We start from the raw sequence: 25183 nt of genomic DNA on the forward strand, positions 1-25183 counted from the left end.
GTCTCACCGGAATCATTTTACAGAGGGCGTTTGCTCAGACATCACGTTGATTGCGGGAGATCTAGGAGACACGAGTGAACAACACATAGATGTGTACCCATCTAAGCGCAGCAAGAGGAATTGAGAATTGGGATGAGAGTGGGTGAGAGAGAGAAAGAGAAAGAGAGAGAAAGAGAGAGAAAGAGAGAGAGAGAGAAAAGACACCGACAATGATACTGTGTATGGGATGCAATGATATGGAATGGAAGGATAGCAGAAAGACCATGGCCCAAAAGCGGCGTGCCGCCTCCCGTTCCTGCCGCTCCTTCCTTCTTGTCTCCTGCCTCCTGCCCGCCACACTTCTGTCATCCCAACGTTCACTCGGCTGAGGTATAAAAGCACCGTTTACTGATCACCTTTTCCGTGGCGCGTTGGTGTAATGGATAACATACCTGGTGTGGAATGATTTCACGTCTGCGTACGCGTCTCAGAGGAAGATATCGGTTCGAATCCGATACGGGCCACACCTATTTTTTCTTCCTTTTTTTTCTTGGTTTTTTTTTTTCTTTTTCTTTTTTCCTTGGCCATCTTTTTCCATCTTCGAAATAACAACAGCTAGCTAGCTGCATTGATTGCATGTTTGTTGCACTTTATCTGTCATTGCATTTCATTGTGATGCAGGTTATTTACTGAAGCCAGATAGATAGATAGATGGGTACACCATAAGCACATAGTCTTGTTTGTATACCAAGAAGATAAAGTAGGATCAGGTGAAGTAGATGTAGGTGGTGATCACCACATAAACCTCTGTCTGCAACCTCTCGCCATCCAACATCTTACCGCTAGCAGTTAGTGGGATCCGGTACGGCGCATACAGTGGCGGCGGCAAGGGATGAATTGGGCTTGATGATGATAATGTTGAAATAAGCTTCCGGCGCGGTGTCCAACCGTGATTGACGTTAGAATAAACTTGTTATGCTTGTTGGTAGGAGTCAACGATGAATTAAAGGAGGATGGGCTGCTGAGCTTGTTGATAGGAACCAACGATAAACCAAAGCATGGAGGTGTGCTGGATTAAAAATTTTAAGCTTGGTGGCAGAAACCATCGACAAACAAATTCTTTTTCGGGGTATACATCAAACACACGTTGCGCATCATCTGTGACCTACTTCATCAAGAAAGACCTAATCGATGAGGGTAGGTAGATACATCGTGAGCATCCATTGTATAGTATTGCATACATACAAGTAGGTAGAATGAACATCAAAAAACGGAGTGAAGAAAAAGGAAATCACCACATAAACCTTTGTACCCTCCCCCCATCCAACATCTCCCCACCGGGCGTCTTCCAGTAAAACGGCTTAAACAAAAACATGTACATGGTTCCGAGGTTGATGGCTAGGAACCAGACTGTCTCCAGGGCTAGGGTTAAGTCGGTTCTGTGGAGGATATTCCAGAGGAGACCCTTGTCGGTACCGTTCTGTTGCGCTACAGAGGATGCAGTAGTATCCTTCTCATTACCGTCATCGCTGCCGTTGCCGCTATTAGTAGGGGTGGAAGAAGAAGACGACGAGGCAGTAGATGAACCGAAAGAGAGAACAGAAGAAGGCACCGGCATAGCAGGCACCAACAACCGATAGAACACCCACGGCAAGATAAAGTACCTCGGCTCAACCAGCGGCGCAGTAACCAGCGACAGAGCGGTGGTCAAAAGCCACAGGAGAACGGTGGAAGTGCGTGGAGAAGAAGTGGCGGGACTAGGTTGCGAGGAGGAAGAGCTGAGGGTTGTAAAAGTGCCGATGAGGAATTCTTCTTCCTCTTGGCTGTCGTTGTCCTTTTTTTGTTCCTTCTTCGCGGCCGTTTTCGGGCTGCTGCTCTCATCCAAGGCACGGTTGGTGAACCTCCGCCTCGCAAGCGAAAGCTCGTCAGTAGCAAAAGGCGAAGCCGAAAACTCATCCCTCCACCTCATCTTATTGTCGACATTTTGCAACCGCATTTCGCCAACAAAGTCTCGCGCGGCCGTGGGGTTGTTCCCCTCAAGCCGCCTCCAGACCAGCCACCTGGTCAAAGTGTAGGCGAACACGAGGGCGAGACGGACCAAAGAGGAGCGGAGGATGGTGTATCGAAAGACATAGAACATATAGTGCCGGTTGTCGGCGAGGGTGAAGGGATGAATTATGGTGTTGTATTTGACGATGGCTGCGGAGAGGAGAACGGTGGCGAGGAGGTAGAACGGGTAGTAGAGTTTGGGGGAGAGGAGGAAGTAGAGGATATTCAGGAGGGGGGAGCCGGGTCCTGAGGGTTTGGCGGCGGAAAAGGAGGGAGCGGGGGTCGTGGTTTCAGGTGGTTTGGTCGTGGAGGATTTTGCGGGTTTCATTGATGGTTTTGTAGACCTAAGAGAAGAGAGGCCTGGGTTGTCGGTGGTGGAGTTTGAGGGTGTGGTACGTTTGGCGCGAGAGATGAAGTTCGCGACAGTAGAAAGAACGGGGGAAATGAGAAGAGGAGCGGAGAAGAAGGCAAGGAAAGGCCAGATGTAGAGCATCTGGGCGAGATGGATAGTAGCGATGTGGTTGGATTTGTCTCCTGTTTGATAGTTAGGATCTCATCGTTCACAAGTTAGGAGGAAGAGGAGAGACTAACCAAGTACAACACCACCATTCCAAGCCACGAACCCAGCAAAGAGCCCCATGGTGGTAATATGAGGCCACACCTGCTTCAACACCCTAAGAGGGTTGCAAAAAGCAGCGATTCCGATACTCAAAAGACTCAAGGCCCAATCTGTAAAGATACATCAGCATCCTTCACTTTCAGGAAGAGGTAATGTAGGGAAACATACCATCAGGCCAGGCCATATCAACCGGTGGATCATGTACATCACCCACCGCATATCTCCTCAGCCAAAAAGCGAAGAACTCTCCTGGCTTCGAAAGGAAAATACTCGGAGTTTCCTTTTCAGGAACCGGCTTGGGCCTCAATCCCCTGACCACATGCGCAGCCTCCAAACTGCCCATGTACACCACCACCCAGAAAACATTCGTTTGCCTCATAAACAGCGCTGCAACGGCCAAGACAACAGTCCAGAGCCCATTGAAAACCCCGGGCTTCTCAGACTCGGAATGAGAAGCCACGCGATTCAAGTGATTCCGATACGCCACCAGCACCACCAGCGTAGACGCAACATCAGTGTAATAGAGCCCCGAGAAAAAGAAGATGACGGGGAACAGAGCGATGTTGATGGCGGTATGGTAAGCGTAGAACGAAACATCGTTCTTCTCTTTTCCAATCGTAGTGTGGGCCTCAATTCTACGCCGGCAGGATAGAGCAAGAAGGGCTGTAAGGAGGGTGGCTGAGAGGTTGTTGGAGCGCAGAGAGGAAGGAGTGCACTCGGCCAGACGCATGAGTTTGTGCCAGCCTACGGAGAGGAGGTACAGGCCCGGGGGAGTGGTGATTTTGTCGTCCCATTCTTGGTAGCGGCCTTCACAGTAGGTTTGGGCTTGTGGGATGTGGAAGACTTCGTCCTGATGTCTGTGTTAGTGACTGAGCATGGGTGACAGAATAGTTAAGGGCTTTCTCACCAGGTAGGGCTCAGGGGCATAGTGGTTCACGAGAGCCAGCCAAGAGCGAGCGAAAAAGTAAAGAAGCAGGAAGCCGCTGGCTGTGATAAAGGTAGAGTCCTGTGATTTTGCGCCGCTTGGAACGAGTTTGGCTAGAAGGATGGAGATAGCCAGACCTCTCACCACCTCGTTGAACGTGGATGTCTCCAGGAGGACACGTAAAGCATCCATCGTGAAGGAAGTTGAGGATCAAGGTGAGAAACGAGTGGACGTCATACCCTTGTGGAAGAAAGGATTTGACAGGTGAAAACACAACGTAGAAGTCGGAATGCCTGACCAATGATCTTCACCAGTGCAATTTGATGGTTGATGTAGAGGTGTTAGTGACGAGGGACATCTCAATGGTGTTGACGATGCGTCTTGGCAAGGAGCTGTTAATGACGGCCCCACTCCTGGAAGCCGAAAGGGTCTGTGCGCATCATCCATCCCATCTCGTCATGACCTAAAGACCTTCTAGAATATGGTCAAGCTGAGAACCCGTCTTCTCAAAACCTGTGATCATCCACGTACTGCTGACTAGGAGGAAAACGATGGCTTGATGTGTAGTTGTCTATAAAATGCTGTATTTCATACAAGCCGTATCATACGGCAGGCGCCTGTCCAACCAGACAACATTCCATCCCCAGCGCCAAACAACCCCACCATGCCCTCCGTTGGTATCAAAGAGATAATTTAGAACGGCTATAATATGTTAGATAGACTCTTAATAATGCGCAGCCGAAAAGTCATGAAACTCACGTTGTCAGAGGCAGGGATGTGGCTGACGAAGTACTTCTGGCCGAAGTAGGGGATGTGCTGAGTGGCCGTTAGTGATCTGATACCGACAATTCTCCAAGACAGTGGCTTCTTCATACCTGGAGGAGGTCGCTCTTGACACGGGGAATGCCGGAAGCGTAGAAGATAACGGCAAAGAGGGCGACACCACCGAAAGCAGCGGAGGTGGGGAGGCTGTAGCAACGGGCAGTTAGCTTTTGGTCACGGTTCTTGTCCACGCCGCATCCTCTCCGATAGAATCTGGCCGCTCCTCCAAAGGCAGATTGGGCGGTCTCTCCTTCGACGCAACAGAACTGTCAGAACTGTTGCACCATTCCCCCGTCCCTAGCTCTCGTCCGCCCATACTGCTCGGACCTTGGAGAAACGGCCCTTTCTCCTTCCAAAGTTTCCTCCAAGCTCCCCATAGCTCCCATAGCTCCTACCCAACCCGAACCCAAGATAATCGGCGGAATAGGTAACCTACAGTCTGTAGACCTGCTTGGCAGTGATGCCAGCGAAGTGAGGCTGGTACTGGTACCTAATTCCAACGCATCAGCAGCTTGTCCCTGAGCTGTTTTCCCGCCATGTCCAAATCGTTGCCAGTAGGCTTGTCGGTTTGCGGGCGAATCGTGGTCTTGGTCGTCGCTTACTTAGGGCCGTAGGGGCTCTTGTACGCAGGGTACGAAGAACGGAGAGCGGAAGTCTATGGATTCGCGAAGTATCGAGGTTAGCTCCATGTTATTCTGTCGTCATACGGGCATCGTGTCTGTTTTCGGCAAAACTCGGCATCGTCGCTTGTCACATCATGGAAATGTGACGCTGTGTAATTCGATATGGAAAATCGGGCATCTGGGGAGCGGCGTGGGCACGTACGGCGAACATCTTGGCTATGGCGTCGAGAACGAGCGAGCTGGTGCTTCAATGGCTGCGACAAGATCTCGAACTAGGAACTGGTTTTGGATGGACCGCGATGCGCGAGATTCTTTGCCGGACGAAGCCGGGATCACTTTGCGGCCTCAGGCACCAATCAGAAGCTTGATGATTCGCAGTGAGTCTGGGAGCTTTTGCCGGCCGGTAACCTGAAGCCTGGGCCGACGGGAAGAGTGGATCCTCTTTTAGAGTTGCATCCTGGTCCCGTCACTGGCGCGCACCTCAACGGCGTGTCGTCGTAGCACTGAAACGCCCCACCATTCATCCATCATTGTCAACTTTCAGGCTCGAGACGAGTCTTCACTGATTTCTCAACTCAGTACCAACAGCATTGACCTGATCGCGTCTGACTTACTTGCAAAATTCCGGCTCGTATCTGCTCGCGTACTTTCACTGCCGTCCCTAGACCCGAAACCGCCATCGAAAACACACGACACGCGACCTCCTACCCACAGCGCAAAACGATCTACGTACTCTCCAAATCCACCCCAAAGAAAGATGGACAAATACCTTGACACCCGCTTCGAGCGGGTAGAAAAGGCCCTCGCGACCTTTATCGACTCAATTGCTAAATACAACCCCTCGGAGAAGCTGGCCGAAGACCTCGTGGCCGCCGACCGCGAGCTGGCCGCGGGTCTCAAAGAGCTCGAGCGACACCAAAACAACCACGCGCGCATCCTCCAGCTGCGCCAAGAGACGGCCTCACTCGACCAGCAAACCAAGGACATCATCGGCGGGCTCTGGAACATGCGCAAAGAAGTCAAAACCACGCCGGCGACAAACTACCCTGCCACCGGACCCAAGTACAAGTTCACCACGCATGAGCTGCTCAACTACGCCAAGCGCATAAGTCGCACCACGCTTCCACCCGCGCACCTGATCGTCGATGGCAGCGAATCCCAACAACAACAAGCAGGAGGACCAGGCGGAGGACCAGGCGGAGGACCAGGCGGAGGAGGAGGAGGACAACCAATGGAACTCGACTCGGCAGCGCCAACACCCATGCCCGGCGGCGCAACAGCAGCAGGCACCCCAGCCGCCAGCGCGGCCCCCACACCCGCTGCCTCCGGCCCTGTCACCACCACAACAACAGCCCCCTTCTCCCAACCCCCACCCGCTCCCTCAGCCAACCAAACCGCCCTCCCCGACGACTTCAAGCCACACATCAATCTGTTAACAGGCTACCAATTCCACCCTTGGCCGACGGAGGACAAGGTGCGCATGGGCAGCATGGCGGCCTACCAGTCGCTGATTTCGCGGGCCGTAGACCCCAGGGGTTATGATCCGGAGGAGGAAGAGAGACGCAAGAAGGAAGAAGAAGAGGCTAGGAAGGAGGCGGAGGAGAGGGCGATACGGGAAAGGGAGGAGGAGGAAAGAAAGATGCGGGAGGAGAGGGAACGGATGGCGAGGGAGAGGGAGCGGATCAGGAGAGAGGAGGCGGAGAGGAGTGGGAGTATTTCGGGGCCGGCTGGCGGGGCGGGAGGTGCTCCGGCTGCGGCGCCAAGTGCTGGTGGTGGGGGAAGGAGCCAGTTTACTTTCTTGGATGGGATGGATGATGATGACGACGACGATGAGGATTAGAGTGGGCCGGGCTGGGCTGTTGGTGACACAGTGCGTGGGACAACAAAAGGGGGGAAAAGAATGTGTGGCTTTGATACCCATGATCGGCGTTGCAGGTGGTATGTGAAGGCGAAACTAGAAGAGACCAAAGGATATGGCTCTCACGAGCAGCTATTGATCTTTCCAAGGTTAAATAAAAGGCTAAATATGACGATACACAAAAATAGAAGATACCATCCATCCTCACGCCCATTTACCTCCAGTTGTCTTTGTTTTCTCTAAGCCAGATCAGGGGTAGCAGTCCGACTCTACCCATATGTTGTACAGCAAGGCTTCTTCATCTTTGCCTTGTCTTTCTTGCCCCACATTTAAGAATAAATATCACTCATCCTCCTGTTCATACCGTTCTATCCTCCTCAGCGTTCGATCAATCGATCTTGATGGAAGAGTAGATCTTGCGTACGAACCACCAGCTGGAGAAGAAACCGATCGAGCCTGTGGCGTTTCAGTTAGCAGGTAATTCCATGATGCCCAGGGAAGATGGAGGTCAACTTACCAGTAAGGATAAAGAAGAGGAAGGAGATCAGCGCACTATATCCGATATACAATATGCTACCGGTAAAACTCGTGAGCGAGAGCTTGCTGGCCCAGTAAATGATGGCGTTCAAAAAGATATATCCGGCGCTCGCGCCAGCCGCCAAGAAAGCGCGCCACTGCCAGTTGTAGTTCTCAGCGCAGAGCAGGAAGTAGACCATCAGGATGGTGACGGTTGCGCAAGTGAGGATCATGAGGCCGTAGCACAGGAACAGGAAGCCGAACATGTAGTAGATCTTGCTGAACCAGATGGAGCTCATGATGAAGTAGAGCTCGACAAAGATGGCGCCAAAGGGCAGGATACCGACCAGGAGCATGCTCGGGACCGGCTTCAGGTACGTGGTCACGGGCGGGATCTGGCGCGGGATCTGGTTGGTGCGGACAGGCGGCTCGATGGCGGCGGCGCGGAAGCCGAGCCAGGAGCCGGTGACGGAGAGCGGGACCGAGATGATGAACCAGATCAGGATGATAACGAGCATGGTGGTGAAGGGAACGGCGCCCGAAGACTCCTTAGCCCACAGGAAGAGGTTCAGGAGGAAGAAGGTGCCGAAGACGATGCCGGGCACCAGGACGGGGGTGAGGATGATGTTCATCTTCCACTTCTCGCCGCCCATGGACTTGTAGATGCGCGCAGAGGTGTAGCCGCCCACGAAGCCGAGAATGGTGTAGAGGAAGAGGATGATGGTGCCGAGAGAGCCACGGTTGGACGGGGAGAGGAAGCCCAGAAGAGCAAAGGCAATGGTGAAGCCGGTCATGACGAAGATCTGGGCACCGTTACCGAGGAAGACGGAGAGTAGCATAGGGTACGAGGGTGTGCGGAACACGTCGCCGTGCACGAGCTTCCAGCCGGAATCCTCCTGAACGCCGTCCTCCAGAGCGGAAGTTCCAGAGAGATCATCCAAGTTGATCTGGTCGAGCCTGTTGTAGCGGGCAATATCCTTTCGCAGGGCACGAACCAAGACGGACATGACAGTCAGGGTGAGGAACACGACGATGACGGCCGAGTTGATGAGTGAGAACCAGTGAATCTTGGGGTCAAACACGTGGAGATACTTGTCCCAGCGAGTAGCCCAAGCGGTCTGGGAAGGAATCCAGTAGACACTGTAGGTGAACTGCACCTTCGTCTCGCCGTCCTCCTTGAGCTGGAGCGGTTCAAAGTTGGACAGACAAACATCGGTGCTCTCCTTGGGAATATCCTTGGTGTACTTCTTGGACTCCGGCTGTACCAGAACGCCAACAACGCGAAGCTGATCTGGGTTTCCGCTGACCTCGTGGTACTCGATAAGGATATCGTAATGGTTGTTGAAGATGACCTTGTCGTCTGCGTCAACCTGGCCCATCAGGAAGCCCGGGTTATAGAACTCGGTGCCCGTCAACTCGTCCTTGATCCTCTGCCCTGCCGGAAGTCCGTCCACGAGCCAGTTCAGGCTCATACCCTGCCTGATCTTGTCGTTTACGTAAAAGGCAACCCCTTGCTTGTATGTGGTCGGACACAGCATCTTGCAGGTCTCGTTCTGCTTCATCTTCAGCTCAAAGGGCGACGTCTTTATCCTGTCTCCGAACAGGATGCTTCCCAAGCTCTCGCCCACGCTTTTCGGCCCTCCCTCGGGCTGGCAGAACTGGAAATGGGGTTGGTAGTAGTCATAGGAAACGACCGAGTGTAGGAGCGCATCGGGGGCGGCAACCGGTCGTATCGAGTTCACGTAGAGGGGCACCTGCTCGCCTGGCTTATAAGTCGTCGGCGCAACACCGGGAAGGTAGAAAGCGGATGCGATTTGAGGTGCTACAAGCAGCGAAGCTAATAGCACCCCGGAGGGCGCGTGGTTCTTGAGCTGCATCGTCGGTCCAGCGATAGGGCAAGTGTAGAGTTCACGAAGCTGATAATGATAGTCTTTAGGTTCCGGTTAGCCTGCCCGTAAGTGATGATGGCGGCTGGGGACGGGAGGGAGGAACGATTCGGACACGCACGTGTGGTAGGTGTTCCGGGTGTATGATAGCTATGTCACCGCAACCCCGAGAGTCGGGAGAATGTTCGGGAGCTCGTTCAGGAGACGTGGGAGGGTATCGGAGGGGATCCTTCTGCGTATATGTAATTGGTGACAACGGCCGACTCAAGGTACCAGGATATTGCGATCAGTGGGTTGTAGTGGGCCTAATGGTACGGGGATGGAAGCGGGGAGGGAGCAACGAGGGCGGCGGACAAGTGGAATGGAATGACAACCTTGACGGTTTCCCCTGGGATAAGAATGATGGATTGAGAAGGTAAAGGTTCAGTGATGTGACAAGAGGGCAGTTTGTTTGGAATGGGGCAGGTCACTGGCGTCAATTGGAACCTCTGTTGTGCGTGAAACAGCTTGGTGTTTTGGTGTTTTGTCCAGGAAAAAGATGAACAGCTGTCCAAAGTCAAAGTCAGCACTTGGACAGAGAGGGATGCATTGAATGGAATCCTACGAGTTTGGAGACGCCGTGAACAGAGCACTGCAGCAAGTGAGTGCACTGGCCCGTGGCATTCCATTTCATTGAACCAGCAAACCAATCATGTTCTTTCTGGACTTAGCAAAGCCCCACTGCAGCTGGCACTTGTGGGGCCGCCGGGTTTGGCCCAAGCATATCTACTCCAACCGGACAAGAAGTCCATCTCTGTGTCGTGTAAGAGGACAACGGTCTTTTTTCAGAGACTCAACGCTTCCGAGTTGGGCGATTGACTCCAAGAAGGACTATGGAGAAATACCCCCTTTTGCACTCCACAAGCATGTGGATGGCTCACCCAAGTTCTCTGCTGGCATAGAGGTAGGTAATGTCCGCCATCTTCATGTTCAACTCCTCGATGTGTTTACCGCGTCATCAAAAGCGCTACCAGTCAAGCGCAAGATGGAGTAGACAGCAACAATATCACTCTGCCAGGTTGTATCGTGGCCCGCATAACAACGAAAGGTCTGAGCCTTATCACACCTCTGTCCAACCTCCACACCCTCCTCACAGGCATCGCCCTCTACTCCCGTCTCTCCGTGGCGGAGGTGGCTTTGCTCCTCCGGGATAGCCTACAACTCCTCGATAGCACCTACAATCCCAAGGAAGACAAGCTGTTCCCCTTCTTCATGCAAGCAGATATTCAAGAGACTTGCAACAACAAAGACGGCAACAACGGCAGGGAGGCCGGATCTGGTGGAGTCATCGTTCGATCCGTTCGTCTTGCAAGCTCTTGCCTGGGGAGTCTTCGCCACGGATGACGGAAGGGTTGGGGTCAGACATGCGTATGCAACGGAAGGGGACAGGGTCCTGCTCGCAGAGGGGGCAAGGACAGGGTATATTGTCCGGCCGTCTTTGAATCAAGAAAGATCGGTCAGGAAGGACTTCCGGTGAAGGAGTGACAGCTTGTTGAGGAGTGTTTGTTGGCGAGAAGGATGTATGGGGAAGAGGCGCTCGTGGGGCATCCGTTGTATGATGGGGGGCTTGAGGCGGATGTGGTGGGGAGGAATAGGTATCATGCGGAGGAGTTTGTTGTGAGGAGAGGGGGCACTGAGAAAGGTGGGTGGAAGTATAGAAGTTTGTTTTGGCGGGAGCCTGTGACTTTGGTTTGAAAGTCGGAAGAAAGGTCATCAGACTATCAGACTGATGTGCCCTTATCTCGAGCTGGGAGTACATGTACAATTTAATGCTGGTTTGTTTGTTGGCTTGAGGTATATAAACGCCTGGGAAAGTCGACCAGAGGTCTCGAGCCAACAAACAAACGAGTATCGGACCCGACTGTATGATGGCTGTATGGAGCTTACGCCCGTATCAAGGCCCATATCCCCTTAACGGTGCAGATGTATCATATTTTCCAAGGCTGCTTCTGCATCGCCGCACCTAAAACATCGTGCATCCATCAACTGCACCAGGAAGCATGCCCGCACTTGCACCGAATCTCACTGCACGCGCTAGGCAAGGTAGTCAGTCACTGCCGGAGCATGGCGGGGCGGCCGGCAGGTGAGTGGCACTGTGCCATGCTGTGCCATGCTGTGTGTGCTGACAGTGAACGCTTCCCGTCTGGATGAGATGAACTCCCGCACCACGGTTGGGTCTATCCGTAGCAAAGACCGGAGACCCGGCACCGCCCAACCGCTAAACGACAGTATACTCGGCACCGGATACGCCGGATATCTCGGAGACTAACACCGTGTTACTAGAGATGTCTGGTCTTTTTTTTTTTTTTTTTTTTTTTTTTTTGCCGTTGTGATAGATTTGGCCATGCGCGCCCGCACAACATCGGGCGACAGATGGTGAAGAACCTCAAACCTACGAACCACATCAAGCCTCAAGAGCTTGAGAGAACATCGCGGGATAGATAATGCGGCCTGTGTATGTATATGCACAGAAAGAAAAGTCGATGATGATCAAAACTCCGGCGTTCAAAAAGAAGTCCAATGCTCCCTCGCCATCACCCCGTCTACACATTCCCTTCTTCCTATAGGCAACTAAAGTATGCAAATCAACCTAAACTTTTGGAATACCTTTCTTTCTTTGTCCCGGCCGGATGACCCTCCTTGCTAGTAGTGAAATCCTGACCCTTTCAAGTCAAACGGTCAACCCAGGCAGGCATCTCCCCGCTAGCTGTATCAGCCCATCCACTTACACCCGTCTATCTACCTCGTTCCATCTTCCGCCACATATAAAGTAGTGAATAGAGATAGATACCTCAGAACCTCTGATAACCTAGTTCTACTCCCCCAAGCTTCAACTCTGCGGCTCGTTCGTTGGGCTTTTATGCTGGCTGACAGCTGACAGCTGACTTTATCAAATCTCGAGGTGCGAAAGCGAGGTGCGAAAGCGCATCGCTCATGTATTGCAATGGCGTTAATATGGGTTCGGCTGGTCGGGCTTCCGGTTCCTTGCTGAGGTCCGACTCCGCCAATATGCCCATAACAGCCCGGTCTTGCTTCCTCTAAGAGCTGAACTTGGCCTTGAGCACTTCCTTGACCTTGGCCGACTGAGCATCGTCAAGAGACTCAACCGCCTTCTGAAGCTCAGCAAACTGCTCCTTAACACGGGGATGCTCGGCGTTGAGCGCCTGGGCCGCGTTCAAGCAGCGCAGCGCAAGAAGGTACTTCTCTGTACGATTTATTAGTAACGAATCAGATACAAGGGCTGTGTCAAAACTTACTCCTGCGGAGGTAAACATCGAATCCAGCAATTTGGCCCTCAATGTTCTTGGGGCTGAACTGCAAGATGTTGTTGAGGAACTTCATGGCCTCGCCCAAAGGATCCGTTGTGGCAGCGAGCTTGAGGCCGTTGGGGTCGTCGTCCTTCTTCTTAGGTTCCTCGTCCTTCTTGGCCGTCGCCTTATTGGGATCCTGCTTGGCAGCCTTCTCAGCCGCCTCGCGCTCGGCCTTCTGAGCCTCCTTGCGGGCCTTCTTGGCAGCCTTCTTCTTCTCGGCGGCATCATCTCCGTTGGTAGCCTCACCAGTGCCGCTGGTGGCATTGGCAGCAGCCTGCTGCTTCTCAAACATGTCGAGGTACAGCTTGACAGCGTCAAGAGCAGCGCGGAAGTAGAAGGGGTGCTCGCGGATGCTGTCCTCCCAGCGGATCATGTCAACATAGGCACGGATCTGACCCTTGCGGAGGGAGAAGCTATGGAAATCGAACTGGTCCTCTTGCCAGATGTCAAAAATGTTGTGGATGGTGGTGAAACGCTTGAGCGCCAAGCCGGTGTTGCCACGCCGTTGCCAGGCCTCACCGTCCTCAGTCAAGAACCACATGCACTGCATGTCGGTCAAGTCAGCGAGGGGTCCGCCAACGGTCTCAGCCCTGGTGAAAAGACCCATGGTCTCGAGAGCCTTCTCGTTCTCGTTGTTCCGTAGCTGGTACTTAGCGGCCTTGGAGTTGATGTAACGATCCTTGGTATCGAGCTTACGGGCATTCTCCATTGCCTCGGAGGCCTTGGCGGTATCGCCCTGGTGCTTGAATATCCTAGCCTTGGTCATGTGGAAGTCGACGTTCTTGGGATCGAGCTCGATAGCCTGCTCAACGTACTCCATGGCCTTGGCAAGGTCGCGGCTGAGGTGGTAGTTGTAATGTTGCGCCAGGAAGTAGAGAGCAGCACCGACACCCTTGGAGCTGTCGCCGTTCGCTTGCTCAGACCCCTTGTGCTCCTTCAGATACTCCTCGGCAAGGGCGAGGACGGCCTCCTTCTTGGCAACATCAGAGTAGAGGTGCTTCAGGTTGGCGAACACCGAAGGCACACCCCTATCCAACATGTTGGTCAGATAGCTCTTGGCAGCAGCCTTGAAGCTATCGCCAGTGAGGAAGTTGAGAGGCAACCTCTTGGCGGCATCCGAGCGAGGGTACTTGGCAGCATACTCGTCGTAGATGGCCTTGAGGCCAGCCTCGTCCTTCTCATCAATCTCCAAAGCCTCGATCAGACCCTCGTAGTACTCGGGGTGCTCGGGGTTCCTGTCCAGCAGTGCCCGCCACGCCTTCGCCGCCTCCTCTTTCCTGTTGAGCTGACTCAAATAGCGCGCCCGCATCTCCATAACGGCCAACCTGTCCAGGCAGTTCTTGCAGTCGGAATCGAGGTGCTCGAGCGCCCGCTGAATGTCGCCGCGCTCGGCAATAATGGTGTTCTTGTAGAGGAGAGCCTCGGAGTGCTCCTGGTCGGTCTTGAGGGGAACGTTGGTCATGGACTTTTCGTAGGTGGTGAGGATGTTCTCGGCCTGTTCGAGGCTGCCTTCGAGCTGGTAGGCGATCGCAAGGGCGGTCCAGTTCTGGCGGAGATGGGGCTTGGCCTTGAGCATGGCGAACCTGCTCTGGACGTAGCCCTGGTAGTCGCGGATCTGGACCTGGAGGACGGCGAGGTCGCGCTGGATCTGTTGGGACTCGGGCTCGAGCTTGAGGGCGAACTTGTAGGCCTTGATGGCCTCGTCAAAGTTCTTGTGCTGGCGGTAGAGGATGCCGTAGACGTGCCAGCAGATGTGGGACTTCATGTCGATGGTGAGAGCCTCCTTGGCAAGGGCAAAGGCCTCCTCGGTCTTGCCCTGCGAGTTCATGATCAAGGCCTTCATGGACATGGTGTCACCATGGCGGGGGTTCTTCTTGAGAATCTGCTCGGCGGCCTTCAAGCCGCGCTTGTACTGCTTCTCCTCATAGTGGCGGATGACGGTACGAAAGAGGTTGGCCTCTCTCGTGCTCAGGGTTTGCGGCATCGAGGAATGGACTGTGGGGTGGGACGATGAGGGGCGGGTCTGTTTTTGTTTCCGAGTCGAAATATGGCCGCGGGGTTGGGTTGCGGCTGGGAGACGATTGTCGCGAAGTTTGGTGTTGTTGAGCTCGGGGGAGGATGTAGACGGGATGCTCGAATTGAGTCGGAGACTGCCACTACTGTAGGTATGTCAGGTCAGGGATCAGTTCGTGGGGGAGGGAGACGAGGGGCCGGCCGAGAGTGGACTGGTTTTGGTGAAAGCGGGTGTCGCTGTTTCGGTGTCGGAGAGTGGAGCGGAGCCTGGTGGGACAACTTTTGCTCCAACAAACCAACACAGAGTGCCAAAACACAGAGGGTCCAGTTTGCACCGCAAAACTCCCGGAAACACTTGAGCTTGGAAACGGAAATGAGTAAACGTACCTGAACTCTACAGCAAATAAAATACGCGTGACGACCTTGAGTGCTTGACGGACGTGACTATTCCAGTCCTTGTCGGCGTCGACGTTGCACCTTCCCCAAACTGTAAGTGGGAGTTTACAGCTGACAATTTGATGAGATGGTCGCAGGTGCATTGAAACAAGAGATGCTCTCTACTGATTGGTTAACAACCGGAAAGCTCTCCAAGTCGCTTTCCCTATAAGTGGGGTTAACCTTTAGCTAAACTCCGGCTCGGCCCTCTCGGTAACAACACCGAAGACACGGAAGCCTTCCACCAGATCCCGCGATAACTCATCCCGAGACCATGAGACTTTCTTGATGAGATGCTGAATCCAAGCTGGAGTGTAGATGATTCCGCTTTTTTCTTCCCATATCTTGACAGAAAAGCCACTGCTGTACAGTTACAAAATCGTGTATATCGTTGCACATTCCATCCCGTACGCCATACCCAACGCTATACAAACACTTTCAACTTACACCTCTTCACAACCTCACCACCACCCTGCCATCATTACGCTAAAGGCAAATGCTTATCCTTCCTCCACTCCCCCAAAGCCTGCTCCCACGTCCGCCCATCACTCCCACACCTCTCCCCCACAATCCCCCACGTCCTCGTCCTCACAATATTCTCCACGCCCTGCTCCATCCTGATGACACTCGCCAGCTGTTCCGTCCGCGGCTCTCTCGGGAAAAACCTCGCCGAGTAGGGGTCCAACCGTTCATTCACCACCCTTTCCCGATCCTTCTGCTTCTCGGCCTCCCGAATCACCACCTCCGGGTCGTCCGGGTCCGGGCTCGTGGCCACCAAAGCGCAGTAGCTGAGCACCTGCGAGCGCGCCTGCCAGGAGGGAAACAACACTTGGTCTTTGAATTCTTGGCACGCCGAGGGGTCGATTTGGCGAGATAAGGGGCGCGGGGAGCGTAGGGTGGTGGAGGATGGATCGAAGCCCGCCCGCGCGGGAGTGACGAGGGCGTTGAGGTTTTGGGTTATGGTGTCGTCGATGGAGGAGCGAGAGACTCTTAGAAAGTCTGTATGAATTGATGTGGATTAGTAAACAAGAAACGTAAGACGAGCTACTGTCATGAAATGAAAACTGACCTCGTAAGGTTTGTGTCGAAAAGCAAAACTGGGGAGTGAGCGCCGGCCCGGACGGCGCGGGTGTTGGCTGGACCATGGTGTTCTTAGGCTTGGGTTTGATGTCGGCTGGAGGCGCTGCAGCAGTATGGCCGGTCGGTGCAGCGGATTCCCCCTTTTGCGCTGTCCAAAGAAGGTTGGCCACTTTGTCGCTTTTTGCTGAATGTGCTTGTTGAGGTTATCACGGATGTCGCACCCTTTAATGTCGAAATGCACTGATAATCGTTGATATGGTAATGGGGTACCGTACGGATTACCGATTTCAATTGTCAAAAGTCTCAATGACGGTGGAAGCAACTGGTGACGATCATGGAAGCGGCTCGGTGGGGAACCTGCTGTGGAGTAAGCCGGGGTAGCTTTCGGAGCCGACGCCAAGCAAAGATGCCAGCTGCCAAGCGAGCTTTCTCTTTACTGCATATACACCCATGCCGTCACCATAGAGACATCAGGCACCACGCATCGGACGGCACGCTGCAACAACGCGCTACCGGCATTGAGCACCTCTACTCCGACTGTCATCTCACATTTCTCTCGGTGTCGTCCATCAGTCACATCTGTGGTCCCAAACACATCCTCTCATACGATCATCCCCCAACTTCAGGTCATCAAGTACCTCTACCTCCCGTCTCTACTATCTGCTACCACAACCCTCATCGCTCATCGGATTCAAGAGAACGCCAGATCCTGTATGTCAACCTCATAATCGAAGAGAAAAACAAAAGCGTTCCGCACACCCCAGATCCGAAACCGATGTCGACGCCGCTCGCCGTTTGAACGAACACCGGCCATCTGGATCTCCCGTCTTGCGTCTTGGTTTCTTTCCGATCTTCCGTCCCCAGATTTTTCGTTATGGTCCTTTCTCTTCTGAGGGTCCTCAGGTCAGGTCCCCCTCTCGTTCAAGCCTCCAATCCGGGGCAACCGTTTCCCTCAATATCTCAAGTGGACACCATGCAGCCATGCAGCCATTCAGTCATCTCCCCCCTCCTTCAAAAGAAAGAAAGACTCTTCCTTCTCCCCGATAGCCCCGAAAACGCCATGAACTGAACTGAACTGAACTGAACCCCTTTTCACCTACATTTCAGGCCTCCATTGAAACGGGACATGAGTATTGGAAATTACCTCCGCAGAAAAATATCAAGTGATGTTTAGCTAGTTTACTATGCGTCTCAGCCAGCCATCTTTTTGTTGGTGTCATTCAAGCAAGCGCCTCACGAACGCCTCAATTGGTCCCGATCAGGAAATCCTCCCCAAAGAAGACATATATTGACCACGATGTGATTGCGGGAAAAGCGCACACTGCAGCGCTATCACGACACGTGCACTATGGTAGGTACGGACCTACGCTACGGGCTTCCCCGGTTGCAGTGTTGTAAGAGGCATGCCGCACCTCTGATGTTGACGCCTCTCGTCCGACGTGCTCAGTCAAAAGCCACCAATTTCCCTTCGTTTCTTTAGTTCAAAGAGAGACAAGTCACGTTGTTGTTGTTGCTTGCCGCTGAAGAGACGAAGTTGAACTAGTTAGCACAACACTAGTGCTGAGTGCCGAACTTTTTGTAGGATTGGTACCTGACTAGTAGTACCACGAGGTGAACCAGGTCTTACCAGGCAACCTTCTTTTTTGTGATCCCGCTAGCGTGGTTGGTCGCTGGTTGGTTTGTTTTTCTTCCTTGGTCAGACTCCTTGTCTGCTTTGCTTGGTTGCTCGGCGAGAGTGGGTTGTGGATTGGATTGTTTATAAGCTACACAATTGTACGACATGTCGACGATCTGCACATCCCCTTCCCCTTTTCGCTTTTTGCTTCATCCATTTACTTACCTTTTAAACCCTTCGTACGTATTTCCATCCAATTCATATATATTTTTAATGTCCGTGTCTGGAGTCAACAACATCAGCCATGTTCCATCACGTCAGAGCTTCAAGGATAGAGCTAGACGATGGCCTCAGTCTCGATAGCGGTCTGGGCATGTCGTCTCAGCCATCCTCGCCCATGACCCCAAAGCACCTCGCGTCTTTTGAGTATATGACGAAGGGCCTGTCACCGTAAGTCGGAAACCTGCCCTTTGGTCCTCAATGGAATTACTAAACAGTTGATCAGCACAAGCCCATTCGGCGCAGACACATTCGGCGACGATGCAGCCACCAGTTTAGACGACCTCTTTCCTGGCGAGGAGAGCCTCCCATCACTAGTACCAGAACCCAGCACCCCATTGAGGGGACTCACTCACCCATCCACACCAAAGACTCAACCGCAACCACACACCAGTCCCCTCCTCACTGCAGACCGTCGGGTAACCAGGACCTTATCGCTCAAACTTGGTCCAGTACCAAAAAAGCGTCGCCAAAGTACCACCCAACTCGCCGAGCAGCTTCATCACGCCATTGATAAGAGCGATACCGGCGCAATCCTCAAGCTCATCAAAGAGGGCCGCGTCGACCCCAACATCCAACGACGAGGATCAAGCCTACCACCCCTTCATGAGGCCCTCGCCGCTCGTTCGGTCGATGCCGCCAACTTTCTCGCCCTTTCAGGCGCAAACCTAGAAGCAACCAACAGAACGAAAGAGACAGCCATCATTACAGCCACCAAGAACGGATTCCCCCCTGCATCCATCACCTTACTATGCGAACTCGGCGCCAAGCTAGACGCTGTTGACATATTTGGGCGATCAGCGCTTCACTACGCAGCAAGCAGCTACGGCTCGGCTTCGTCTCCCCCATCTTCTGGGAAGTCCAGCGAGGATGAAAAGGTAGAAACGGTCAAGATCCTCTGCTCCCATGGCGCCAACCCAAACCTGCCAGACGAAACAGGCCACATGCCTCTTCACCAAGCGGTCCACAACGTCCACCTAGCTGCAGCCAGGCAACTCCTCGACTGCGGCGCCGATATTAACGCTGCGACCAAGAGTGGAAGAACCCCTCTTTACTTGGCCATCGCCAAGCGCAGCACCGAAATCGTTTCCCTTCTCTGCGAGCGCGGTGCCGTCATCAACCGCTTCGTTGGCGATTCCACCCCGTTGTTAGCCGCCATAACAGCAGGCTGTACGGACATTGCTCGGGTGCTGATCCAAGCAGGGGCTGCTGACCCTAACCTGTCTGGAGGGAAGGGGAACTTTCCCTTGCTCATGGCATCTGCATTGGGGAATAATGAGCTGGTTGAAACGCTACTGGCACACGGTGCGGATGTACATGTGGCGAGCAGCTCAACCGGCATGACGCCGTTGCACGTGGCATCTCAGGGCGGGCATGAGGGGATCGTGGGCCTGTTGATCAGGGCTAGGATGCCAGTGGATGGTGTAAATAACGACGGACTGACGCCTCTCGCGCTGGCGGTGGAGGGTGTTCATGATGAGATTGTGCAGATGCTGTTGATGCATGGCCGTGCGGATGCGAATCATACTTATGATGGGCAGTCGCTGCTATGGAGAGCTTTGGAGCGACTGACTGCCGCCACCACTCTTGCCTCCAAGACTACAAGCAGCCCGGGGACATCAGCAGCGGTAGCCCATGCCAAGTACGTGACGGTGACTGCGATTGAGCGGATCATCCATCTGTTGATAGCGGCCGGTGCCGATGTCGCTGCTCTGCAGGGCGAGCTCGGAGTCACCCCGCTACATCAAGCTTGCCGACTAGGGTTGGACTCTATCGTCGAGATGATGCTCTCACCACCACAAGGTGCCCACGCACTCGCTCCGTTCCACAGCGAGAAGCATGATCACAGTGGTATTGTCGAAACACATCTCTGGTCAGGCCACACGTCCCTCTTCTTCGCCGTCGAAGGTGGTCACTTGACCACAACCAAGCTCCTAATCGAAAAACACCATGCGGATATTAACACCAGAACAGCAGTTGACGCAACTCTGCTATGGGCGGCTATCGGGCACCCACATATACTACGCTACCTCTTAACCCTGAGGCCTTTGCAAGGACAGGGGGTTAACAGAACGGGAAGTGTCCGCAAGCGGCTAAGGCTGATGAGCTTTGGGCGCAGTAGCGAAGATGGGACATTGGGAGGAGAAGGGTTTGACGTGAACCATAGAGATCATGGAGGAGCCACGGCTCTTCATGCTGCCGCCGCGGCCGGTCAAATGGAAGATGTGAGGATACTGCTAAGGAAAGGGGCGAAGCAGTTTGCTGCCCATGAGGTGTATGATGATTTGGCGGGCAGGAAGGGAGGCACATACCGACAAGGAACACCGGCTGGGATTGCCAGACAAAAAGGACATGATAGGATTGCGGAGATAATAGAAGGCTGGCGGTAAAAAAAAAAAAAAAAAAGTGTGTCTTGGTGGCTTCAGGGCGCGGCCAGTAAGTGCGTTTGGCTCAGCGCATAGTCAAAGCACCAGTTTGAATATGGTATTACCCGCTTCTGTCTCTTTCAGACCATCGGTAGTGACTAACGGCAAAACTTTGACCCTGATATTGTAGATGCCCCTTGGACGTGGTTGTCCCCATTCAGCTTGCTCACACCTCATTTGCGAGTGTGATAGGAGCAGAAAGTGATATGCAGCTCTTTGATATTGCACCCCATGGATATATGAGGAGCGAAGCCTCGGGATTGTTGGCCAATAAAGGACTCACGAGTTAACAAGACTGCCTAACCTGTATACCTTATCTCATCACGGGAACATGTCGCATCCTTCCCAGACCAGATGGACAAGGACGCAACTCCGCTCATCGTCTAGCACTCGCGTAATAGACAACGGGTGTTCCCGTCGACACTCATGTTATCCATGGGTGCTGGCTTCTGGAAGCTCACGGTGGAAGAATACGAACTGGCAGCCCGGGCCGCGATGCACGGCCAAAGCACGTAGAAGCACGTAGGGAACCATCTGCGACGTTTTGATGAACACCGGTATTAGAGAGACATATTGACCAGCGCCACGGTACCGGTAAATAGTAGAAGAAGGTGAAACAGATATTGGATGTGTTTTTGTTGACAGGGCAATCCTGGGCCGCCGCCACCACACCACCAAGCCACCGGGTCTTGGTCAAGCAGTGCCGGAAGAAGCAGATATGTCGTCCGTTACGTTTGGGTAAAAACAAGCGACAACGATGAGCTCAAACATGGCTCTATATAGCGAGGGGGGGCTACACGGACGGGATGAGTAGCCGCTAGGCGCCAGGTAACCGCGGTAAGCATGTCCGCTTCAGACGGGCCGCGCAGCCGAATCGACCACACGAAACATGATGCATACCTTCCGTGCCTGGCTCTCTACCAGCCCTTCACCGGCCCTACGGTAGATTGACCCAGTTAGCGTCTCGATAATAGGCGTTCCGAAATGCCTCGTAGAGCTCTGCTCCGCGGATCCATGGATGACCGATGGAAAAGCCAGGACAGAGAAATGGGGGTTTGTGTTTGGAATCGACAAGCACAACTCCTCGATCAGAACATGTCCCCCGGTATGCAAAATCCTGAAGGCCGCATATGCAAAAGACACAGAACACGGGCCAAAGCCATGCACACACCTTGATGGACACTCATCGCAGGGGTTCGTTTGACCAACGGCTCCAGAGAGGCACAAGAGAGGCATCGAAAAGGCTATATGCCATGTTGAGTTCAGCCGAAACCTAGCAATTTGGCCGAAGGCATGTCCGTGGCCTCTTTGATCACGGGAAGTATGCAATACAAATCAGGGGATAGATAAGGGAAATGACGCCTGTGTCCAAGGTACGGCTACTCAGAGTATCTTGACTGAAGGGTCGAAGGTTTGAGGCAGCCGTCCGCCAGGAGCTGCATGACGGACCGGTTGAGATGCTGAGATGTAACCACTTGGGGGCAGCTTTCTCGGTCTTGCGGAAGAGGGAGGAGGAGAAGACACATGGCAACTAGCATGTATCGTCACTATCGTGTCCAGATGGAGGAAAGAGGTGTGAAGGCGTGGACAACTATTGGCGGTCCTGTATGCAACCACCACCGCCTCCATACTCGATCCCTAGGCGAGAACAACGCCCTGAAGACAGCCAGAAGACCGGATAATCTTGTTCGCCATGGGGCGTAGCCGCTCGCGTTTCCAAGATCGACATCTTGATGTTGACTTCCACCGTTGCTGTAGTTCTTGTCATCGAGGACGAGTTGAAGACGGAGGCTCGAGCAGGCCTGTAGAGAGTCATTGCAAAATTCTCCGTTCCGTGTGGTCCGACCTGCGCATGTGGGTATGAGCTTTGGACCAGTGGGAATCCACGACAGTTGGAGTAGATTGCTTGTGATATTCGGTGTTGCAATCTGTTTACGAGAGAGAAAGCATGTGAGTTCAGTTCCCGGCGGCGGAAGCGGAACCTGGAGCTCTCTATGCAGCGGCGTTTTCCGTGTCTTGTCTCTGTTGACTGACAAAGTATGGTTGAGTCTAACTACCTTCCAGGTTAGTTTCGATCACCCCGAAACAAAAAGAGGGCCGCAAGAAAGCTGTGAGATGATGAAGGGATCATGGTGAAGAAGCCCTGACCTTGACTATCGTACCGCAATACAGTCTTTTTGCATCTTTGGTCGCGAGCCCCCGGCGAGGCAGGTACCTGGCTTGGGCTGGCGTAGGGGAGTAGTACCGGTCTCCGCTTGCAGTGCACCTGCACCTGTCAGAAACTGGCCGAGGCTGATTCTGCCGGACGGACACAGTGACAACCGACGACAGACAACCTGAAGTCCTGGACAGAAGCGAAGCTGCGCGACGTGGTGCCTCATCTAGGACAAAGGAAACATGGATCCAACAAGGGATGCATCACGGATGCCGTCGGCGTGCAGAGAAAGAGGTACGATGAGACGATGAGGGCTTTGCCGCGTTGCATGGCGCTTAGACACACGACGGCACACACGAGAAAAAGAAGGTTGTACTCGACAAAGTGATCGCCGTTTGAGGGCGACAGGGGGACTGTAATTGTTGCTCCGATGAGCCGTTGAAGAGAAGTGAAATCGGAGGGATCAAGGGAGAAAAGCTCGGAGTGGAAGTGGAAAGCTGAGTGTATCCAAGGGGAAGGTCCAAGGTCGTGACTTGTTTGAACCAAAATTGTGTGGCCCTGGTGCCCTAGAATTAGGTTCCTCGATGGCTCCTTCCACTTCCTTTCGCATCATACTACACCGGGATCAAGATTAGAACAGCACCTGCCTTTTGAGTCTCCAAATGGTCCCTTGGCCACCGTGATCGGAGCCATGGAAACTAACAGCCCGGAGACCATCCGGCATGACCTGGGTGTCTCGATCTTGAGTGCCCTGATCAAGATCACATCACTGTGCAGTAGTAGCAACAGCCGGTCCGGTTCCTGTCAACTCTAACTGAGAAAAGCACTCACTCTCAGCACGGACAGACAGCCGGGCAATCATCTCGGCCCCAGCCCCGGGCCGTCAAGCTGTCGAGTAACGGGACTGACCGTTACCCTAGAACGAATAGGGCGGTCGACAAGAAGAGCGAATCTTCATGATGGTGCGCATCCGGGCTAGTTTCTCCATCAAATCTTGCAGAGTCAGTCTCTATCTGGCAATGATTTGACGATATTAATCCCGGGGACTCGCTATACGGACGATCACGGGGGGATCTTGGAGGGATCATGAGGGCACTTGGACAGAAGGGGGGGACGCTGGGGGGAGCTCTACACGTTGGAGCACGGTAGCACAGGCGAGCGAAGGTTCGACAGAGGTTCCTGGCGAGTTCTGGCGAGGTTCCTGGCTGGGCGCTCGCTAATCGGAAAGCCTCAGATTGATGACGGTCTCGCTCAAGTGGATCTGAGACTGTGAACATCACACTCAATACACAGCACAGACCGTCCCTCCAAAACCGACCAAACCGTAGAGGTATTATGTCGATCCGTGGATAGCAGTCAAGTGAGTGGCTCTCTCAGGGGAGGGGAGGGGGGGGGAACAGTTGGAACAGTTCCCCGGCCCTCTGCCAATTGATCCGGGAGTGTCTGTGAAATTGATAAGTGCCATAAATACTCATGAAATTACTCTTCTCCTATTTCCCTTCATCTGGTGTCAATTGACGTGTGGATTTGGCCAAAGACTGCGCCTCCTTTTGACGGGACGAGCTTCCCTTGCCCGTGCGCCCTGCTGTTATTTACACAATGCTGACTAACCGAATCTAACTCGATCAGTCACTTTAACTCGCTCAGATGGGATCATGGGGCAGACATACTGTGCGTGCATCGTACCTGACACCCGACACTTTCACCGTTCCTGAGTCCCTGTACGAGTCCCTGTGAGTGCAGGTGCTCTCTCGAAAGTAGTCCGTCTGCGGCCGTCTGGGCATTTGATTCCTTTGGCGGACAAGGAGGAGGACCCACGGACCCACTAATCCACTCGGCTTGAATTCCCACTCGCTTGTGCCCGTGGTCGGCTCCAAACTGGAAGGGTACAAGTTGGTGCAGGAAGGAAGTGGAAGGAACGGGAGACCTGACGGAAGGAAGAATGTTGGAATTGAAACCCAAAACAATGACTTCCATGTTACTTGTTGATTTGGACCTTCGCTAGCCTACACTGGATGGAGTAAAGACTTGCGAACAGAGTTAAGGAACTTGCCGCATCAACTTGCATGCATACATTGGACATTGGAGATTGCACATTGCGCTCCCATCTTCTCTCCGCATCCCAAGTCCCGCCCGTTCACTTCGCGTCTCTCTCCCGCCTCGACGACGAGGATCATGGAAGCAGATCCACTTTGTTCTCTCCAAAGGCTCGTCGACCCTGGACAGGGGCTACATATGTACCGTCGTCGTATGTACACCCTCACCCTCCGTCCTCCTCCGCTAAAACGACGAGGATCAAAAAAGGCGGAATCAACAGCCTGTATGCCCTTGGATAGGCTTGGACACTCCCTTGGCAGCCCGCTTAATCGAATACCAAGAACATGTCCGTGGAAATCCCCGGTCGAACCCCGTTGGAGACATCGGAAGAAACGGGGTTAAAAAAGATTGCGTTAAACTTCTTTGGCGCATTGCGTCTCCAATCCTTAGGTCCATCCTCAGGTCCATCCTCAGGTCCCGTCAGGTCCCATCTGCACTCAAAATCCAAACTGGAGC

At 53.5% G+C, this 25183-nt stretch overlaps 8 protein-coding genes across 8 annotated transcripts; 2 read left to right on the forward strand and 6 right to left on the reverse strand.

Annotated features, from left to right (window-relative positions):
* Window positions 1-1174: 1174 nt before the first annotated feature.
* SMAC4_03022 (uncharacterized protein) lies at window positions 1175-4030 on the reverse strand. The gene is made up of 4 exons (XM_066089877.1): window positions 3555-4030; window positions 2816-3497; window positions 2620-2757; window positions 1175-2562 (listed from the first exon to the last, which is right to left on the reverse strand). Exons 1-4 carry the CDS (start codon window positions 3762-3764, stop codon window positions 1271-1273), a joined length of 2322 nt encoding a protein of 773 aa, XP_065946493.1. The 5' UTR covers window positions 3765-4030; the 3' UTR covers window positions 1175-1270.
* Window positions 4031-4115: 85 nt separating this feature from the next.
* SMAC4_12814 (uncharacterized protein) lies at window positions 4116-5304 on the reverse strand. The gene is made up of 6 exons (XM_024655381.2): window positions 5220-5304; window positions 4997-5049; window positions 4831-4884; window positions 4448-4541; window positions 4332-4388; window positions 4116-4274 (listed from the first exon to the last, which is right to left on the reverse strand). Exons 1-6 carry the CDS (start codon window positions 5226-5228, stop codon window positions 4266-4268), a joined length of 276 nt encoding a protein of 91 aa, XP_024511276.1. The 5' UTR covers window positions 5229-5304; the 3' UTR covers window positions 4116-4265.
* Window positions 5305-5774: 470 nt separating this feature from the next.
* On the forward strand, window positions 5775-6857 carry SMAC4_03024 (uncharacterized protein; the record flags this gene model as incomplete). The annotated part of the gene is made up of 1 exon (XM_066089878.1): window positions 5775-6857. The coding sequence occupies one exon, from the start codon at window positions 5775-5777 to the stop codon at window positions 6855-6857; it is 1083 nt and encodes a 360-aa protein (XP_065946494.1).
* Window positions 6858-7042: 185 nt separating this feature from the next.
* On the reverse strand, window positions 7043-9268 carry SMAC4_03025 (uncharacterized protein; the record flags this gene model as incomplete). Its single annotated transcript, XM_003349389.2, has 2 exons — window positions 7043-7331; window positions 7393-9268. 2 exons carry the CDS (start codon window positions 9266-9268, stop codon window positions 7264-7266), a joined length of 1944 nt encoding a protein of 647 aa, XP_003349437.1. The 3' UTR covers window positions 7043-7263.
* Window positions 9269-12354: 3086 nt separating this feature from the next.
* Window positions 12355-14920, reverse strand: SMAC4_03026 (uncharacterized protein; the record flags this gene model as incomplete). Its single annotated transcript, XM_003349390.2, has 2 exons — window positions 12574-14920; window positions 12355-12521 (listed from the first exon to the last, which is right to left on the reverse strand). The coding sequence occupies exons 1-2, from the start codon at window positions 14609-14611 to the stop codon at window positions 12355-12357; spliced, it is 2205 nt and encodes a 734-aa protein (XP_003349438.1). The 5' UTR covers window positions 14612-14920.
* A 249-nt stretch (window positions 14921-15169) lies between these two features.
* On the reverse strand, window positions 15170-16447 carry SMAC4_03027 (uncharacterized protein). The gene is made up of 2 exons (XM_003349391.2): window positions 16145-16447; window positions 15170-16074 (listed from the first exon to the last, which is right to left on the reverse strand). Exons 1-2 carry the CDS (start codon window positions 16218-16220, stop codon window positions 15557-15559), a joined length of 594 nt encoding a protein of 197 aa, XP_003349439.1. The 5' UTR covers window positions 16221-16447; the 3' UTR covers window positions 15170-15556.
* A 1492-nt stretch (window positions 16448-17939) lies between these two features.
* Window positions 17940-22576, forward strand: SMAC4_03028 (uncharacterized protein). The gene is made up of 2 exons (XM_066089879.1): window positions 17940-18220; window positions 18276-22576. The coding sequence occupies exons 1-2, from the start codon at window positions 18075-18077 to the stop codon at window positions 20437-20439; spliced, it is 2310 nt and encodes a 769-aa protein (XP_065946495.1). The 5' UTR covers window positions 17940-18074; the 3' UTR covers window positions 20440-22576.
* SMAC4_13495 (uncharacterized protein) lies at window positions 22067-22658 on the reverse strand (the record flags this gene model as incomplete). The annotated part of the gene is made up of 2 exons (XM_066091438.1): window positions 22067-22504; window positions 22638-22658. 2 exons carry the CDS (start codon window positions 22656-22658, stop codon window positions 22067-22069), a joined length of 459 nt encoding a protein of 152 aa, XP_065946496.1.
* Window positions 22659-25183: the final 2525 nt, after the last annotated feature.

This window comes from Sordaria macrospora, chromosome 3, assembly GCF_033870435.1.
Source record: "Sordaria macrospora chromosome 3, complete sequence".
Classification (NCBI taxonomy): Eukaryota; Fungi; Ascomycota; class Sordariomycetes; order Sordariales; family Sordariaceae; genus Sordaria; species Sordaria macrospora.

What these genes read in the sequence shown, in the direction of transcription:
- SMAC4_03027 (XM_003349391.2), bottom strand. Translation starts at nt 16,220, where the DNA reads ATGGTCCAGCCAACACCCGCGCCGTCCGGGCCGGCGCTCACTCCCCAG. An exon ending in TTCGACACAAACCTTACGAG is followed by an intron (nt 16,075 to 16,144) that starts GTCAGTTTTCAT and finishes CAATTCATACAG; the next exon opens with ACTTTCTAAGAGTCTCTCGC.
- SMAC4_12814 (XM_024655381.2), bottom strand. An exon ending in AAGAGCCCCTACGGCCCTAA is followed by an intron (nt 4,885 to 4,996) that starts GTAAGCGACGAC and finishes CGTTGGAATTAG; the next exon opens with GTACCAGTACCAGCCTCACT. An exon ending in GCCAAGCAGGTCTACAGACT is followed by an intron (nt 4,542 to 4,830) that starts GTAGGTTACCTA and finishes CCGTTGCTACAG; the next exon opens with CCTCCCCACCTCCGCTGCTT.
- SMAC4_03022 (XM_066089877.1), bottom strand. Translation starts at nt 3,764, where the DNA reads ATGGATGCTTTACGTGTCCTCCTGGAGACATCCACGTTCAACGAGGTG. An exon ending in TGATATGGCCTGGCCTGATG is followed by an intron (nt 2,758 to 2,815) that starts GTATGTTTCCCT and finishes GTATCTTTACAG; the next exon opens with ATTGGGCCTTGAGTCTTTTG. An exon ending in GAATGGTGGTGTTGTACTTG is followed by an intron (nt 2,563 to 2,619) that starts GTTAGTCTCTCC and finishes ACTATCAAACAG; the next exon opens with GAGACAAATCCAACCACATC.
- SMAC4_03028 (XM_066089879.1), top strand. Translation starts at nt 18,075, where the DNA reads ATGTTCCATCACGTCAGAGCTTCAAGGATAGAGCTAGACGATGGCCTC. An exon ending in ATGACGAAGGGCCTGTCACC is followed by an intron (nt 18,221 to 18,275) that starts GTAAGTCGGAAA and finishes ACAGTTGATCAG; the next exon opens with CACAAGCCCATTCGGCGCAG.